General features: G+C 36.9%; 1 protein-coding gene across 2 annotated transcripts in view; it reads left to right on the top strand.

Annotated features, from left to right (window-relative positions):
• Positions 1–19,659, top strand: part of MMP16 (matrix metallopeptidase 16) — a 182,202-nt gene that overhangs the window by 151,345 nt on the left and 11,198 nt on the right. For both annotated transcript variants that reach the window (XM_070748012.1, XM_070748013.1), the window contains 2 exons: positions 2,577–2,715; positions 13,997–14,147. In XM_070748012.1, coding sequence (XP_070604113.1) covers positions 2,577–2,715; positions 13,997–14,147 — 290 coding nt within the window. The remainder of the gene's footprint in view (positions 1–2,576; positions 2,716–13,996; positions 14,148–19,659) is intronic.

The raw sequence follows: 19,659 nt of genomic DNA, 5'->3' as shown, positions 1-19,659 counted from the left end.
GCAAGAAAGAAAGAAAGAAAGAAAGAAAGAAAGAAAGGGGGAAGGGACAGGAACAGAGGAAGGAAGCAAGGAAACTTATGAAAGGGGAGAGTAAGAGAGGAATGAGTGAAGGGAGGGAGGGAGGGAGGGAAGAAGGTGGGAAGGAGAAAGAAAAGAAGAAATAGAGGAAGCGAAGGTAAAAGAGAGAAAGAAAAAGAGCAAGAAAGAAAGCTGCAAGCACCCCCCCAAGCCCCCCAGGCCGGCTGCAACCTTTTAAAACACGCGCGCCGCTTCGCAGCTGTCTCCTGAAGCCGAACGCGGAAGTTAGCGTTTGGCTTCAGGAGACAGCTCCTTGGCGCTTGTATCTCGAATTTGGGCTTGTAAGTAGAACAAAAATATCTCTCCCCTCCCAGCTCTTATCTCGAGTTGCTCTTAAGTAGAGCAGCTCTTATGTCGGGGTTCCACTGTACAAGCAATTTCTAAATGTATAGGGACAAAGTACATGAAAGTGTTCATGTATGCATATTTTTAAATAAAGCCAATGCATCAGTTATTGTAAACAAAACTGCTTTATCAACAAACTAATAAATTAGATTGAGGCAGTTAAATATTGCTTTTGATCATTTCATCTATGTAGAATGGCATTTCAGTGAAAATGAATTTCAAAGTTTTCTGTATCGTTTATCAAATGCCTTTGTAATTTATTCATTTAACTTTTATTGTCTTTGGCATTTTTTCTGAGTTAGAAGGTTTTTTGTATACATAGAAATTGTCATGGTTTCTATTTTCCATTGAATGTATTATTCATTATTAAAATAATGAAAATAAAGTATATTGTTTTCCTAAAAGTATTTAAATCTAGGTTTAACTGAGGTTTAGATGGAAATATTGTTTTCTGTATAACCAAAAAAGGGCTAAGATTAAAAAAATAACACTATAGATTTATCCATTTCACCCCCTATAAAAATGCATATTTCTCAATAATTTATTGTAACTGGAAAAGAGAAATAACAGTGACTTTCTAAAAACCTGTGATTAGATTACAAAGGTAATCTTTATTCATAAAAATAATTAAGAACAAAAAAACCTCACAACATTAAAAGGGATGAATAAATAGGTTTAGTCATACAGGTTAGTAAAATTGTACAAAGAGGCAGCTTGATTCAGCTGCAGAATGAATCCCACGGTGTATTTCCATTTGCTCTGATCATAATTAATGCAAATTACAATTGACCCATAATCCAAGACTGCAAGAAGTTTATAGACATTCACCCTGATTAAATTGTGAAGTCATGGAAATGGGAAGAGATAAAGAAAATAGCTTCCTTTTCTAACTTGGATACGAAATATTATTCCAGTTTGTACCAATATTCACGGGTATAGGTATGTAGGTCTTGGCATATTTGGGTCTTTCCCCCATGTAAGATTGATAGAATCTTGATGACATTTCGACAAGGTCCCATTCGTCATCTTCAGCTGGTGCTTTCAGCTTTGTGCTAGGGTGAACAAAGCGTGGTCTGAGCTGCTGTCCCTCGTTAAATACTGGTGGGGGTGTGTGGAGTGCTGGTTCAACTGCTGCAAGCGGGTTGGTTGGCTGTGTTGTAACAGCCCAATTAATTCAATTCAATTCAATTTATTAGATTTGTATGCCGCCCCTCTCCGAAGACTCGGGGCGGCTCACAACAACGATAAAAACAATATTATAATGGCACAAATCTAATATTAAAAATAACTAAAAACGCTATCATAATTAAAAAATCAAACAGCACATACATACCAAACATAAATTATAAGGAGCCTGGGGGAAAGCTGTCTCAAATCCCCCATGCCTGGCAGTATAGGTGGGTCTTGAGTAGTTTACGGAAGACAAGGAGGGTGGGAGCAGTTCTAATCTCTGGAGGGAGTTGATTTCAGAGGGCCGGGGCCACCACAGAGAAGGCTCTTCCTCTGGGACCCGCCAGATGACATTGTTTAGTCGACGGGACCCGGAGAAGGCCAACTCTGTGGGACCTTATCTGTCGCTGGGATTCGTGCAGTAGCAGGTGGTTCCGGAGGTACTCTGGTCCAATGCCATGTAATTGATGGGGTAACACCTTGAGTAGTTGATGCAGTTGATGTTTACAGATTAGTTGATGTTGTAGTTGATGTTTGTAGATTGGGGTGGCATCCTGAATAGTTTTTGCAGTTGATGCCTGCAAACAACACAGCCAACCAACTTGTTTGCAACAGTTGAACCAACATTCTACACCCACCCGCCAGTATTTAAAGAGGGACAACAACAGTTCAGACCATGCTTTGTTTGCCCTAGCATGAAGCCAAAAGCACCAGCCTGAAGATGACGAGTGGGACCTCATTAAAGCATCACCAAGATGCTATCAATCTTACATGGGAAAAAACACAAATATATCAAGACCTACACACGTGCACGCACACATGCACACACACAAACACACACACGTGAAGGCTAATCAGAGAACCAGGAAACATTCAAAATTGTTGTCTGAACTTAATGCTAATGCAAGTTTGTATCTCAATAACTATTGTAATCATTACACATGCCTCCAAATATCATCAGAGGTGCATTTGCTTATTTTTAGGATCAGTGGTTTTGGCGAGTCAGAAATAATAGGGTGATGGATGGATATCCCATGCAGATTACCTACTTCTGGAGAGGACTGCCTCCAAGCATTGATGCAGTTTATGAAAACAGTGATGGAAACTTTGTTTTCTTTAAAGGTAAGAAGTATACAATAATTCTCTCATAATAATTATGCTAAGACACTGTTAAACTATTGCATCTTATCATCATTCTAAGTTGGGGGAAAGGCAGGCTATAAAGAAATATATTTTAAAAAACATATTTGGTGAAAATATTATTAACTGAATACATAAACATGCCCAGGAAGTACTTGTTTAGATCAAAATAGAACATCTCTCTTTGAATGATAGCTAAAGCTGCTTCAGGTTAAAAGCCTATAGCTTAGAATTGTGTTGTACATAGTTTGTAGGAACAATAAATAACTTAGGAGCTAAAAGAAACTGAAGCAGGGCTGGAATTTGAGCAGTTCAGACTAGATGGCACGTACAGGTAGCTGCAATTTTAAACAGTTCACCGAATTAGTAAAAACCACCCCTGGTTGGCCCTGCCCACCCTGCTCAACATTTCAAATTGGAACAGTGAAATCTTTCAAGTTAGAGAAAGTTCAGAAGATTTCTTATTCCAAAGATTTCATATTTTAATATATTGACATTGTGTAAGATCCTAGACATTAACAAAAGTTTTTAAAGGGTTTTTGCTGCAATTACACTTGCCGTAAGGATACATTTCCAATTTCTATTATTATCCTTAGACTTTATAGATTTATGAAATCTGTACCCTACCTATTGAGCTGTGATAATAATGGCAATTTTTAAATTGGACTGTTTTAATGTGCTTTATTTCATGTGTCTAATTTTAGAAATCAGTTCAATTTGCAGTAGCTAACTTTCATGTTTTAGCAGACAAAATTATGATACCTTTTGAGCACTTAATGAACTTTCTTTCTCCCATCTGAAAGGACCCAACAAGTGTCAGTTACTTTTCCAAAGTTTAGAAAACCAAAGTTTCATGTAGAAGAGGGATCATGTGCCACCCCATCTCCCTACTATTCCATATGCCATCTCCATTTTAATCAGAATAGTTATTTTGGGCATTAATTATTTGTCTTGCTTTTCATGTAATCTGTATTACATAGTGATTTATCTGCCATTACCAATTCAGGTGGGAAATGAAGTATTAACAATGTTCCTGTTCTCATGCAAATTTCTTTCATAATTAAAAATTTCATAAAGACCAAAAATATGGCGTGTGCAATGAATTTTTTTGTATTCCTCTCCCCACCCACAGTTTTTCACCAGGCATCAGCTGTTGCCTAAAATTAAAACTTTAAATATGCATCTAATTTGAGTTTAATGTGAAAATTATACATGCTACTGAATAAATACTAGTTTATCATTACAACCTGTTCACTGGGATTGAAAACCCATGTAGAATATAATTACTCATAAAGTATTTGTTAAATAAGGTACATTTATAATAACACATTAAGGGATTCGATGAAAATTCTCAACTTTAACTGTTATAATGAGTGGCTCATTGTGGCTTAAACATTGGTTAAAACAGCATGCTGTCTGGTCACTCTTGAAAATTGTCCTGCTCTGGCTACCTTTGAATTTCTCCTCAACCCCTAACTTGAATGCTTCTGACCCCAACAATATAAGTAGTGCAGCTTTGAAAAACTTGTTTTTATTTTATTGGCTTAATAAATATTTAATATAGTAAGGTACCATTTCCCCAGATAATTACAGGGGGGGGGGGTCCACAGAAGGGTGCGTGAACACAAAACACTGAGAACACAGTGTTTTAGAAAAATAAGAAGAAAAACTAAAAATGTACCACATTTAATTACTGCTTCAATGTGTTTAGTCTAATTTATTTCATTTAGTGACTACTGCTTCTATATAATGCATTTTATGAAACTGGAAATCTATTTATAACAGTGCTGCCAGAAACATCTTGCTTAGATACTTTTCTTATAGGTGAGTTTAGTCCATTTATATTCAAGGATAGTAATCTTACTTCATCTGTTATCAGTTTAGTTTGCCGTCTTCTCTTAATTTCCCTCTTTGCCCCAGCCTGTGATCTCATTGTTGCTCTTTCCCTTCCATAATTATCTGGTACTATCCTCTCCCTGCTCTCTTTTTGAAGTAAATTCATTTCTGAATTTATTTCCTCAAAGTTTCCCCCCTTTCTCGTCCCTCCAAGCCAGTGATTGCCTTTGGGCAGCCAAAAACACCGAAAAACAGAGATACAACTCTTGGAGACTCCAAGGGCTGCTCCGCTGTAGCGTGACATCAAACCAGAAGTCCAGCCCCATTTCATTTATATTTGGGGGAGCGGTTGTATTAGGGATTCTTCTAAGATTTAATCACTTCCCTTTTCCCCTTCACTATCAAATATTTTACATGTCACTACTTAATGTTGGAAAGGAATGTTTACATTTCTTTTTTTAAATATAAGTTTAATAAAACACAATTTGAGTATTGCCCACAAGATCATGTGCTGCAACGTCCTACCGGTCAATGACTACTTCAGCTTCAACCGCAACAACACAAGAGCACGCAGCAGATTAAAACTTAATAAGAATCGCTCCAAACTTGACTGTAAAAAATATGATTTCAACAATCGAGTTATCAAAGCGTGGAACTCATTACCGGCCTCAATTGTGTCAACCCCTAACCCCAAACATTTCTCTCTTAGACTCTCCACGATTGACTTCTCCAGGTTCCTAAGAGGCCAGTAAGGGGCGTACATAAGTGCATTGGTGTGCATTTCGTCCCCTGTCCAATTGTCTTTCTTTTCTCTCACTTATCATATATATTTCTTTCTTTCATATATCCTCTCCTCTAAGTTCACTTTATCCTTATATATATTACTACATGTCTATTTTTCTTCCTATGTATTTGTGTATTGGACAAATGATGAATGAATGAATGAATGAATAAATAAATAAATGAATAAATAAATAAATAAATGAAATAAATGAAATAAAGTTTGATTCCATTTATCTCTTGCAAGATTGATTTTCCTCCAAGCAATTAAGGAGGTGACCCAAAGGTAATTTTTCCACAAGGCAACTGGACTTTCTTGGGGTTTTTTTCCTTTGAAAATGTATAGCATCTCACCTTCGTCACTTCTAACTGACTGGTGTGGAATGGAAGGATTTACATTCCTTGAACTATAAATCCTTCCATTCCCAACCAGTCAGTTAGAATTGAAGAAGCTTCTTGGATAGAATAGGCAGAAGACTTGGAATAAGTTTACTGTCATTTTGAATGTACACTAATTGGCGTACATTAAAATGAAATTTCCTTGAAAAAGGAGTTTTGTTGACCACATATATTACAGGAATAGGAAATGGTGCTATATAATTTATTTCATTTTCCCTTTCTTTTTTCTTATAATTTTCCAGAAAACTAGTACATACAATGTGCTAGAATGCTCCCTAGAAAATAGGTGGTGCAGTGAAAACTGTCAAGTTGCATACCAAGGCAAGAAGCAAAACTGATGGGTAGCTCCAGAGGTTTTTCCTTACTGTTACCTTTTATGCTGTGAACATAGCCTTGATACCACTGAGCTGTTTCAAGATTCTGAGTCCAAAACAAGTATGTTTTGAGAGTTTTAATCAGAAGGGGGGGAAAGGATCAAGCTGTTTTGAGTTTGTTCTGACAGAATACCCTTAGTTCAGAATATTCCAATTATCGAGAGGAATTGTTTTGTTCTGAGCTGAAAACACATTTGCTATTTGATATATTCCTCTCATTCATGCCATGTATAATTGGTTTGGCTTGGCTTTCTCGGGGGAGCACTTGGAGAACTTTCAAGTCAATTTAACAGTAGATGTGATCTTCCATTTTCAGACTTTTAAGAAAATCAGGATGCTTTCAGCTCCAGATGTTTAATTTTTGTGGAAATGTCTTTTCTATTTTAAGGACCTATTCCAGCCTTCAAAAAGATGTCATACGTGCATAAGTAATAAGAGTTTCTCTCTTTTTTTTTCAATTTTGGGAAAAGGGTCAGATATCAGATCAAATACTTTTTTCTATGTATCCCCACTACATATCTTAATATTTCTAATATTTTTTTTCCTTTATAGTTTATGTAAATGTATTGTAATCTAATAGTGTCATAAATAACTAATATCATTTTATTTTCAAAAAATCATGCTATACTAAAAAAAAGTATTATCCATTTTAATACTATTCTTGGATTGTTAGTACCACTGATTTTTATTTATACTTGGAAATGATTTTAATTTATCTTTTGAACTCCATAGGATCATTGAATTTTTAAATAAGTAATTTCTGCAGAGACTTTTTTAAAGAATAGGTGAAATATGGAATATATCACACACACACACACACACACACACACACAAACACACACACACACACAAACACAGTATTTCCCCGAATGTATGATCTAACCTGAAAACAAGACCTAGCCCAATTTTCACACATGTGCCTAATATAAGCCCTATGCCCCAAATAAGCCCGAATGAAGCCCTGTTCACCATCTGGTTATATGAGTTGGGGTAAAATTCAGGCTGGGGATGAGGGGATGGAGCTGCCCTATGTGCCCGCCCCATACCTGCTCACCTTTGGACTACTGCAATCAAGCCTCCCATGCCCCGACACCTTTTGCGCCTGACTAATTTTGCAGCCGCTTGTGGCCAGACATCATATAGTGCATTACGCCATTGCCACGGCTTCATAGCAGAACACCACAAGGCTCAGTGCACCAATGCCACCACTTGTGCACTTAAGGGCACAATGCATCACACAGCCTCCTGTGTAGTCGGGCAGCGGCGCAAAAGGTGTCAGGGCATAGGAGGCATGGCTGTGGTGCTCCTAAGGTAAGCGGGAAAGACATCTCCTAAAAATAAGACCTGGTGCTTATTTTGGGGTGGAAAAGAAAATAAGATCAGGTCTTATTTTGGGGGAGACAAGGTACATATTTATTAAGTGAAGATATTTTCTCTGGAGAAGGTTTACATGTATATTCATGAGCAAATGTCATTTCATTTTATTTGTACTGGCAAAATGACCAGGTAGTAATGTTAAATTAGTTTAGGATATGTGGAGTATATATGAGTATATGGATATGCATACAATTCAATAATGGGTTTAATTTAAGTTAATTATGCAGCATTACTATGGAGATTGTGTTATAACTCAGAATAAATTTACTTTGTAACTATAGCTTGATAGGATGGCTCTTCATTAATAATTTCAATTAATATTAATTAAATTAATATGTAATATTAATTATATTTGTTCTAAGAAAATTGTTTAATTAAAGTGAGATCTTTTCCAGAATGAAGAGTCCACTAATATTCACCTCAAAATATTTACTGATTGATAAGCCCCATCCAAAATTGCATTTGTTTGAGAGAGTTGTTAGAAAAAATATTCATGTTTTAGATACTGTTATACAAAAAGACATATTTCAAAAAGATTGATACAAAAGGATACAGCAGTCGCTATATACTGTATATAGCCAGAAGCATACCAAATCATAAAAAGAGAGTTTTTAAAGAGATTTTTAAAGCAATAGAAAATTTGATAGAGCAAGTCAAAATCTTGAATGCCTATTAGATTTGTACTATGCCATACATATCCAATCTTAAGATATATTGTCTGTCAGGTTTCCAGGTGATGAAACGCATTCAGAAAAGAAAAGAGTAGACATCAAATTAGCAAAGTCTGGTGTAATTATGGATCTGACCCAAACCGGAATTACACCACATAATATTGTAATTTGGAATCACCTCATCAAAGTCACCTTCTCCAATAGCACTCAACCCACATTAACCAGCGTCTTAGAAACATAGAAACATAGAAGATTGATGGCAGAAAAAGACCTCATGGTCCATCTAGTCTGCCCTTATACTATTTTCTGTATTTTAATCTTCAATCTCCACCTTTAATCTTCAATCTCCACCTTCTGATCTCACCAGGAGCAGCCTCTGTTCCCAGTGGAAAGAAGGCCACCTGTCCAAAACAATCCTCACTATCTATTCACTTTTTCTGTCTCTCTCCATAAGAATTTGGAGAGCCCAACCCCCTCCTTTTACATAATAAAGTGAAAGTAAAAGGAATAAATGACTATATTAGAGAGCTAAATAAAATGGTTACACCTATTCAATTCTGGGCTTGACAGGCTGAGCCTCATCAGTTGAAAAGAAACTCCTGCAACAACACAGAATTAACTATAGTTCATAAAATCATATACCAAAATGTCCTTCCTGTTAGTGACTACTTGACCTTCAACTGCAACATCACACAAGCACGTAATAGATTTAAACTAAATGTTAACCGCTCCAAACTAGACTGCAAAAAATACGACTTCAGCAATAGAGTAATCAAAGCCTGGAATGCACTACCTGACTCTGTGGTTTCTACTCCTAACTTTTAACCTTAGATTATCTACAATTGACCTCTCCTCTTTTCTAAGAGGTATGTAAGGGATGTGCATAAGTGTAGAACCATGCTAACGTTTATAATAAAAGAACAACAATAACCTAGCTAGGTATTTTTCCCTCTTACTTAACTTGAACAATAAATTTGTTCTGGAATAACTGTTACTTGCTTGTACTCTTTTGTTTGTAGTGTTCCCGTAATATTAAATTGAGACTTATTTTTCTTTTATTGTAAACATTGGCATGGTCCATTTTATTACTGTTGTATCATCTATTTTATAATTTAGCATTTGATTCTTATCCGTATCCTGTCTGTATATTTTATAAGTTTTCCCAGTTTTTGTGGCAAAAGTAGGCTTTGCGGCTTATAATCAGGTCGGCTTATACTCGAGTATATACAATATTTTTAACTGATAATATTTTGTGCTTTTCCACTGATTTATCCTATAGAGAAAATAGTTTTGACTTTTTATGGAAAATACATGTATCTTTCTGTGAGTACATATAATAATGCAAGTTGAAAGCTAAGCTGCATAACAATTGTATGCTCTGTGTATTCATCTTGCTTCATGAAAGGGAGAATCATACAGAATTTAAAATATGTCTTATATAGAACCCACCTAGCAGACATGTTGTTTAGTAGCCTCCACAAAGGAACATAATGGTTGAACTAGACCCATTTTCATTTTTTTAACTTCAGTTCAGTTTCTTGTCTTAAAATCCTTTTAATGTTCAATTCTGAATGTGAAAGCTTTTGTTCAATTTCCTTACTAAAACTCATCCAAAATGTGGCTCTCTATTCATGACCTCATCCTTCAGCTGAAATCTGTCAGCTTTGAATTCTCGAGCCCAAGAAACAAAAAATAAACTTTTCTTTTAAGAAAAGCTTCAGTTCTGTTTAGGTTTCTTGTATATAGTCTGCGCTACAGATAATGTTGACAGCCGAGGCAAAATAAGCCCTTTATCTAGTGCATGCATAATATATCTCAGTGTGAGCCCAAGAGAAAACTTGCAAATAAGTAATTACTGTTGACATTGCTCACCAGTTTCAAAGTAAGATATATCCAGTTACCTTCTAGAGTTTAATCTTTTTAGAGTTAAATGGCAGGGAAAATAAAGACATGAGCAGAATTATATAATTTTGTTACTTTATAATGCGTCTCTAATATTGTTCTACTTCCATGATTTTACACATGTTAGGTTGAGTTGTACAATGTATGCATCCAGAAATAAAACAGCTATGTTCCTGAAATCCAGCAGCAACCGAGAGATTAATGCAGAGGGGGAGAGACTTATTAAGGAACAGTTGGTTCAAGCCCAAGTACTTGAGTGAACACCTGCTCTAGCTATAGCAGCATGGATTTTCCACAGATAATAACATTCATATCCAAATCAAAGATTTCAAGGACTTTGAGATTCACCAAGCCAATTTTCCAGGATTTGTCTGTTTATTTAATTCAATTTCAAGGCCACCCAACTCTTCAATGTTTTCAACAACGTACAACAAAAAGAAAGAACATACTGTATATCAAATGTTATGTTTTATACTGTACGATGTCGGACAAAGTCTTGTGGGGGGTTTTTGTATTTCGTAAATAATGTAGAAAAAGAATGTATGCCTGCTCAGAACATTAGACTACAGCGAGTTGAAATCAAGGTCAGTGTATCCATCTAGAAAAGGACAGGGTTGAGCAGATTAAGAAAACAATGCCTCTGGGAATGAAAGTGAATAGTCACTGTAAACTCATGTGAGTTCTTGGGGGGGGGGGATCCTATTGGTTAAGTATCTATGGAGATTCTCAGTCTTCCAGGCCATGGTTGTCCCAAAGGTGCTTTTTCAAAAGGCAACCGGACTTTGTTTTTCCTTGAAAACATTTTGCTTTTCGTGCAAGAAGCTTCCTCAGCTCAAGTTCATAACTGAAGAATCTTATTGGATGAGAAAGGAAACATCTTGAAAGAAAAAGCAACATCCTTGAGACATCCTGTGTGTGATTTAAGTTCTTACTAAACATGAAAGACCCACCACCAAACCCATTTTATTTTAAAATAGAGTTGCACAACTCACAGGTAAGGTTGGTTTATTGTGAGCATTCCTAAGTGTATATTGCCAATATTTGTAACAAAAAAATATATTTAGGGCCATGATTTCAGCCAGTGGAAGTTAGTTGCCTTCCAAACTCCTCCAAAGTTTAAAAAGAAAAGGCTGGGGGGGATCAATATTTTTAAAAACTTCATTGTAGGTGTTAAAATGTGTTCATTTCAACCCTTAAACCCAGAACCCCTTTCCAGGGTCCAGTGGTCCAGTGGGGGAGGGGGGTGATTTTGCATGAGTGGCAGGCACACATTCACACATACAGCACCATTTGCACAAGCAATGCTTGTGCAATGGAGCATGCATACAAGCGCTCACACACTGTTCAAGTGCTTTCCCACCAATTCTGCAGCCCAGTTCCAAACAGCTCAAGGCCCAATAGTAGACTGGGCCCCTGGAGACAACAGCTTAAACTCATCTAGAAACCCACCAAGAAGGAAACGGTATAACCATTATATATTATCAGTGCACAATTTAGGAAAATTGCTAAGCAAAAGCTGAACTACTGATTTTACTGGTAAATGGAGCCAATTACTTAATATGAAATGAATTTACAGGCTCAATCCTCAAGGAAAAAATGGCCCAGGCTTTCATTGGCACTTAGTTAATGTCACCAAGATTTATTTTTAAGAATACCTCTAGGAAATTGTGCAGCAATGAAACTAGAAAATGCTTGATTTGCTGTGGATATTTTCTAAAACATTTCCTTCCCCATCCTGAATGTGATTATGCTATATTGAAATAATATTTTTGGAATGGGAATGTGTTTTTAAGATCCTTGAGATGCAGAAGAAAAGGTTTCTGAATATAGCCTGCTTCTTTGCACAAGGTGAATTGTCCCTCCTTTCCCTTCCTTCCTTTGTGAAGCATAAGAAAACTATATTGTGATTTAATATGCCACCAAATGCTATTTACTTCTGCTGTAATGGATGCTATTATGCCTTTCCTGTCTCCTTCCTTTTAATCATATTCTACAAAGACATGCAAATAAAGCAAGGTATTTCCAAATACAAGGTTTATTGTCTGCAAGAAAACAGGGGTAACAAAACTTTTTTGAGAAAGAGAGAATTTTGAGAGAAGGTCCTTGAGTGATTATGTTGAAGTCTTGAATAAAAAAGGATGCATTTGTAAATATATATATATATACCAGCAATAGGCTTGAAGTTGATGAAAGATTTACTCTGTCACTCAGCATGCAAAGGAACAAAGCTTTACTATATTTCTTAATTAAATGTGTGTTAAAAAGAAATGATGGAAATCAGAAAGAGACTTTCTTTTCCTTTCCTTTCCTCCTTGAATTCTACTTTTTACTCTTTTATATAACACTGCTGTGGAACATCTATAAAATAGAAATAATTTTCAAGTTTTTCTGTCACAATGGTTCTAGCACAGATCTGATCCTTAGTCTATAGGGAGAAACAAAAATTCATTTCAAACTGTTGATAGAAAACAGTGCCTAAGGGGTGAATGTGTGTTCATGTAGCAAGGCTGCCTATATAACTCGCTAAGCATAAGGAGAAGTGTTTGGGGTCCTATTTTTCCTCTTGTCAGTTTCTAAAGCAACAGGTACAGTAAATATATCCTATGGCATGCAATTGGAGCCTGTCTGACCTATAAAGTGACAACTTGCTTCTGATTGGTTGCAGAGAGATTTGGGCTGTTGGAGATAAGTGGAATTCTAAAGATTGACATGTTTTGGCAAAGTGGTTCATTTGTCGGAGAGGCGGAGTAACGACACGGAAACAAGAGCTGGATTTAAAACTGGGTCATTTTTATTAAAATAAATTTGCATAATTTATTTTAAATAAATTAGCATAATTAGCATAATTAACTATAACCATAACAAGGACCCTCAGGGTCAAACAATTGCTTCCAGGGCGGAAAATGACGTAGAATAAACTTCCGGGGCAACTTATGGGCGTAGCTCCATGCTAATCCACCCCGAGTTTGTGGAGAGGGGCGGCATATAAATCTAATCTAATTTAATCTAATCCAGGTGAGGGACCACTCCCTCACCTGAGACCTTGCCATGCACTTGCATGTGGGAGGTCCCGCCGGCTAACCCCTACAAGGGGAATTAAATGGGCGGGACCCAAAGACAGGTTCCCCCCAACTGCTCAGGTCGCCAATACCACAAGCCTTTGGAGAGAACCTGTCAATCATCCCCAAAGATGCCCAACGGAGAACACGCAGTTGCTAAACCACCACCCAGTTTTCCGCCCCTAACCTGCCTACCCAAATGACCAAAGGTAAGCCAATTAACCTAAACAGGTGCAAGCACCCCCTAACCGCTTATCCGTCTCCACAGTGTGAAATAGGCGAAAAAACGGTCATGGCCAAGCACCCAGACTGCCAAAAATTCCTATTCGGCCCCCTAGGGTGACCCTCAGTGGCACACTGCAAGATAGGGAGGGCGGGCGGGTGTTTGCCTCTCCTGACGAGTCCGGGCGAACAGGCCGAATTTCGAGCCTGCCACCCCTTTTATAGGGCTGGCAGGCTCCGCCCGAACTCATCATCGATCAGGCCACCCTGACCGAGATTTTAGGCCAAGATCTCACTAAGCCTTGCGAGATCTCGGCCTCATGTCCAAGATGGCGGCTACGCCAGCAGCAGTGTCCCCCGGGCCTCCTGCAAAATGCGCCGGCGGTATTCATGGAATCTTGCAGGATAGTGCAAAATAGGAGAGCCAGATGAAGCTACAATCCACCAAGACAGTTGCAGCTACATAGCCATATAATGTGGCCTCTATGCCCCATCTATGTATTTTTGGCAAAGAGCTAGCCCTCATCTTATTTATGTCATTACAAGAATGCAACACATTGTGCTCCGGTAAAAAATATCTTTCAGCTTCTTAGTCAGAATCTCTATTGAATGATTAATATGGTGTTTTGTTTTCCTTGCACAGGTAACAAGTTCTGGATCTTCAAAGACACCACACTCCAGCCAGGGTATCCTCATGATTTGATATCATTAGGAAGTGGGATTCCTCCTCATGGTATTGATTCAGCAATTTGGTGGGAGGATGTTGGAAAAACCTATTTCTTCAAAGGAGACAGGTTAGTGTATTCATTCTGGAAGGAACAATCATGCTATTTACATGGCTTGCTGTTCGCCTTCATTCTTAGTATTGATACAGATTCAAAAATATGGAATATTGATTTAGCACTATTAGTGTTTTTGCTGGTGCATCACGTTTTCAGCCTCTAAACTATCAATTTTTTAATTTTTATTTATTTTATTTTGTCAATTACATATTGGTAATATACATAGGTATAACACTGTTTATATACATTACATGGGTACTAATAAAAAGTAAACATTAGGACAGGGGCAGTAGGCACACAGGTGCACTTATTCATGCCCCTATTGACCTCTTAGGAATCGGGTGAGGTCAACAGTTAATAGACTAAAAATAAAGTTTTGGGGGTTTGATGAAACTACAGAGTCAGATAGTGAGTTCTAGGCATTAACTATTCAGTTGTTAAAATCGTATGTTTCGCAGTCAAGTTTGGAGAAGTTTACTTTGAGTTTGCATCTGTTGTGTGCTCGTGTATTGTTGTGGTTAAAGGTGAAGTAGTTGTTGACAGGAAGGATGTTGTAGCAGATGATTTTATGAGCTATGCTTACGTTGTGTCAAAGGCGATGTAGTTCTAAGCTTTCTAAGCCTAGGATTTCAAGTCTGGTTGTGTAAGATATTCTGTTGCAAGCAGAGGAGTGGAGGGTTTTTCTCGTAAAGTATATCTGGATACTTTCAAGTGTATTTATGTCTTAAATGTGGTGTGGCTTTTGCCAATGTGTAGGACAGAGCATTTATTGTTTGAGATTTGGGTTTGCCAGATGTTTGACCATTCTGAAACAAAGTCAAGGTCTTTTTGGATGGTAGCAGTGTTATCGGTGGTGTTGAAGAGTTTTATATCATCGTTGAAGAGAACACAGTTGCTTGTAATGTGATTGCAAAAGTCATTTATACAGAGTATGAAGAATGTTGGTCCTAGTACTCTGCCTTGGGATACACAATTATTAACAGGAACAGGATTAGATAGGGCACTCCCTATTTTGACCACCTATTGTCTGTTTGATAGGAATGCAGTCATCCAATCATTTAGTCTTGTAGTCATGCCCAAAATTCCCTAGTCGTACCACAAATACTCACAACAATTTAACACAAATAGACTGAAGACAATATTGAAAAAGCACTGCACAGCCTAAAAACCTCTCTATCACCTGGGCCTGATGTACTATATGCATACTTCCTTAAAAAATGCTCTCCACAGCCCTAGCTGAACCACTAAGCATAATCTTTGAAAAATCCTTCAGGACCAGTTCACTACTAAATCAATGGTCACTAACCATGGTCATCCCCATCTTCAAAAAAGGAGATCCCAATCTCTCTATGTTGTGTCAGATGCAAAGTCATGGAATCAGCCTTCAAGGCTGCAAGAATCGCCAAATATACATCACTGCCAATTGTCACCCATAAAAGCAGTGCATTTGGAGGCTTCAAATGTGACTCTCTACCTGGAACAGCTCCTATCTTCTCTTACCTCTTTGCACTTCACCAGTTTTGCCCTGGAGCTCCCTCCCTTCTGATAATCACCTATACTTTAGAGCAGTGTTTCTCAACCTTTGCAAATTGAAGGTGTATGAACTTCAAGTCCCCGAATTCCACAGACAACACAGATGGCTGGGGAATTCTGGGAGTTGAAGTCCACATATCTTCAAATTGCCAAGATTGAGAAACACTGCTTTAGAGTCTGTTTTTCAGTCTCAATGAGGCCCTTGCGAGTGAAGCAATCTTTTGTGCTTCACCTCTTTTCTCAGCTGTTTGAGCAAAACATGCACATTCATGCACTCAAAGCCAGCAAACTAATGTGCTGAACCTTACCAAGCTAGCCAGATAAATACCCGAAAGGCAGATTTTTTTTCTTATTTTCCTCCCCCAAAACTAAAGTGTATTCTATTCTCTGATGCATCTTATATTCTGAAAAATACGATAATTAAAGAAAATCATACAGAACCAACAATATACAGTATTTCTCCCAGCTTGCAAACTGAGTTTGGAACATGCTACATGTCTACCAAATGTTACAACTGAGAGATCTGTAATGAAAGCTTCAGTAGGTGTTCTTGAAGAAAAGCTGGCATTCCTACCTTTGCAAAATTGCCAATCAAACTGCAAAGGTTTCTTAGAACAAAGTAAAGCATAGAAAGCACACCACGTAGTTGCACTGAAACTGACACAAGTAGTACTTTCAAACTGGAACAAGAAAATATGGGTGAAAATTGAATTTGCATGGGCTGGAGATAATAGGAAGAGATAAGTGGGGATCTGAGATCATGAGCCTGTACTAATGACTAGAAATCTTAACAGCACTGATATACTATTAATTTACTTCCAAAGGAACATAGCAAGTTGTCTTCGATTAGGTCAAACCTTTTACAGTTTGCCTATTATTTTTGGTTGAGCTCTGTCTGTCATTTGCTCAGCATTGAGCCATAAAGATTAAACCAGTTTAGTTATACTAGATGTGTTTATATACAGTAGATGGTCAGTTGCCTTTGGGATACTTACAGGTGCAGTTGTCTATTCTGCCTACTAACTTCAACATTGGTCAGACTTCTTTTGCATTTCTTTCAACAATATTTCTAATTGGTTTTCCTGTTTGAGTTGGACTTGCAGGATTCTATTAAGAGAATAGCAATTCAATTTTTAGAAACAGAGCCTTTCTCCACAATGTACAGCTGTGTGGACAAAAAACAGGCAGCATATGGGAAGCTGAAGTTGCATTAAGCATATTGCCATCAAATTCTATGAGGGACAAAACTGTTTTATAATTTGCTTGTTGTGGATGTGAATATTATTTTAATATTACACTATTTAACATATCTTTTTCAGTTCACATGTTTTGGGGCCTATTTAATGGTAGGCATCCTAGTTGCGTGTTGGAGATTTGAGGTATTATAGACTTGAATTTTTTTCCACTGACAAACTTTACAAAGTTAAGGTTTTCTTTAAAATATAATGATGACAAAGAGAAAGAGAAAAAACTGTGCCCAAAAAGAAAGAAAAAAATCAAGGAAAAGTAACAGAAAAACCTCTGTTGATGAGAAGGTTACTTTTTACAAAAAAGGATTTTTTATTTTAAACAAATAATTCCCTCACCACTGTCAAACTATTCACAAAGGCTGCATTACTATTACTATTAATCTTCTCATCATTCCTATCACCATTTTCCTCCCTGTAACTTGTTGCTTGTATCCTTACAATTTATATTAATATTGATTGTTTCCTGATTGCTTATTTGGACTCTATGACAATCATTAAGTGGTTGTACCTCGTGATTCTTAACAAATGTATCTTTTCTTTTAGGTACACTGAGAGCATATGCACCAAGACAAATTCCTTGTGTGTCCAATCACACTTGGCCAATTCTATTCTATTTTAAACCCAGAACAAGCATAATAAGATCCAGCAGGTCATAAATGCAATAAAGTGCATTTATGTGTATAAGGGAGGAGATTTGAAAAATGCCAACCATGCTAAGATAATTGAGCTATTACAAGATATTGACCATTTAGTGGGAATAAGCCCATATCGCACTAAGCTTCTCAGCACATATTGTTTATATCCTCTCTCTCTCTCTTTTATTTCTTAATGGAATATAGGTTGAATTGTCCCACTGGTTTTAATTGCACATATAAGCCTCTTACAAAGTTCTCTCTGAACTGAGAACAGCCCCACTGTTGCTTCTTTAGCTGTGATGATTTGGTAGGCATAAAAAAAAGGTGAGTCAAAAGGTGATAACAAAGCCAAAGGAAGAAAATTGTCTTCCTGCAAAAGCTATGAAAAGGTGTTATAACCTCCCAGGAGAAAGATAGACCTGAGAAATCATACTGTATTGCCATGTAACATTTTGACTTCAGTCTCCGAGGAATGTATTGGGAACAGATTGTAGCACCAATCTGTGATGCCTTAAACTAGAGGCAACTTCAAACTTGGCAACTTTAAGACTTGTGGACTTCACCTCCCAGAATTCTCCGGCTAGCGTAACTGGCATGAGAATTCTGGAGTTGAAGTCTACAAGTCTTAAAGTTGCTAAGGTTGGAGACCCCTGCCTTAAACTAGCAGCGTCTTTTGCAGATGATCCTGGGAAAAGATGTAGACATTACAGAGAATTCTCAGTGTTCTGAAGCACTTTTTTTTTTTTTTGCAAATTATATTATAAATGCTACAGGGTTTTTCAACACAATGAGAATGGATGGATAGGCAGAGGGACAGATAGACAGACAGACAAGGAAAGAATCAAAGAAATGCAAAAGCCTATCATTTGCCTAAATCTTAAGTTTATTCAACTGAGCAGGAGGCAGACATTAGGGTCTCCACACCTCTTGAATTAATGAATTGTATAGTGATTTCAACTTGCTATTACTTTGCCTCTTATTGGATTGCTTCACATCTTTTGATCATGGTAGTCACCACCATTCACCTCCCCATTATCCTCCAAAGACAGTGAATGCTAAACATTGACACTACTATTTTTTGCCATTTCAATGAAACATATAACAACTGTATTGTATGATATAAAATAGGCATAATAGAGTTATAAAATGTGTGAGAAGAAACCCAATCTCTGCAAATAACTATGTGCGTTTTGATATTTAAACCATGTTAATTTGACTGATCATTGATCTCAAAAGTCGTACATATCTGCTGTGCAGGTACTTCAATCTTTCAGTTCTGCCTTTTGGAAATACTGGTGCTGGTTCTCACTCACTGCTTGTATATAATGGAAAAGATGTTTTGAAACTGCATTTGTTTAACATGACTTTTTTTTATTCTATAAATAACAAGAATATCCCTTGAATAAAGCAAGGAAAAATACTGAAAAATCTGTAAAGCAATGAGTCATATTATACAAATCTCGAAACTTCATCATTTTATTTTTCCTCATAGTAATTACATGACACTCTATGGATCGTTTCATTTTTCTGTGCATAGAAAAAATGCCAACAACTGTTTTTTCCCAGTTGTTTTAATTGATTCCAAAATTAATTCTTATCCACGATTTCTCAAAACATGGAGATAAGGATCTTTATTCTAGGTAGGAATGCAGTACTAAAATGCTTTCTTTTCTGCAGTTCCCACTTGGAAATAAATCCTATTAAAAACTTTTTAGAGAGTTACTTTTTTCAAATATGCCTCAAATTACTTTCAAAAGTAAACCTTGTAAAAGCATTATGGATGCAGACCACAACCCTTTGCATATAGATCAAGAAATTACATCACCCAGGTGGAAGAAACAAATATGGACATATTAGTGGAAATGCAGTCTGTTTTGCATTACTAGAGTATTGTTGCAGTCCATGGGAAGGGATTACAGGGTTTTTGATTTTTTAAAGATTTTTTTTTCTATGAAATGTTTCTTAGCAAATAGAGCTTAATAGAACTTTTCCAAATGTACATGGTTACTAACAAAGAATCTCTGAAACTGAATTTGATATTTCTTTTGATTAGGATTTCACAGCTCCTTGCATGTAAACACTCTGAGGCCAATCAGAAAAGCAGAA

This window comes from Erythrolamprus reginae, chromosome 3 (genome assembly GCF_031021105.1).
Source record: "Erythrolamprus reginae isolate rEryReg1 chromosome 3, rEryReg1.hap1, whole genome shotgun sequence".
Lineage (NCBI taxonomy): Eukaryota > Metazoa > Chordata > Lepidosauria > Squamata > Dipsadidae > Erythrolamprus > Erythrolamprus reginae.
Note: the sequence above shows the minus strand (reverse complement) of the source record. Positions and strands in the feature narration are given on the sequence as shown.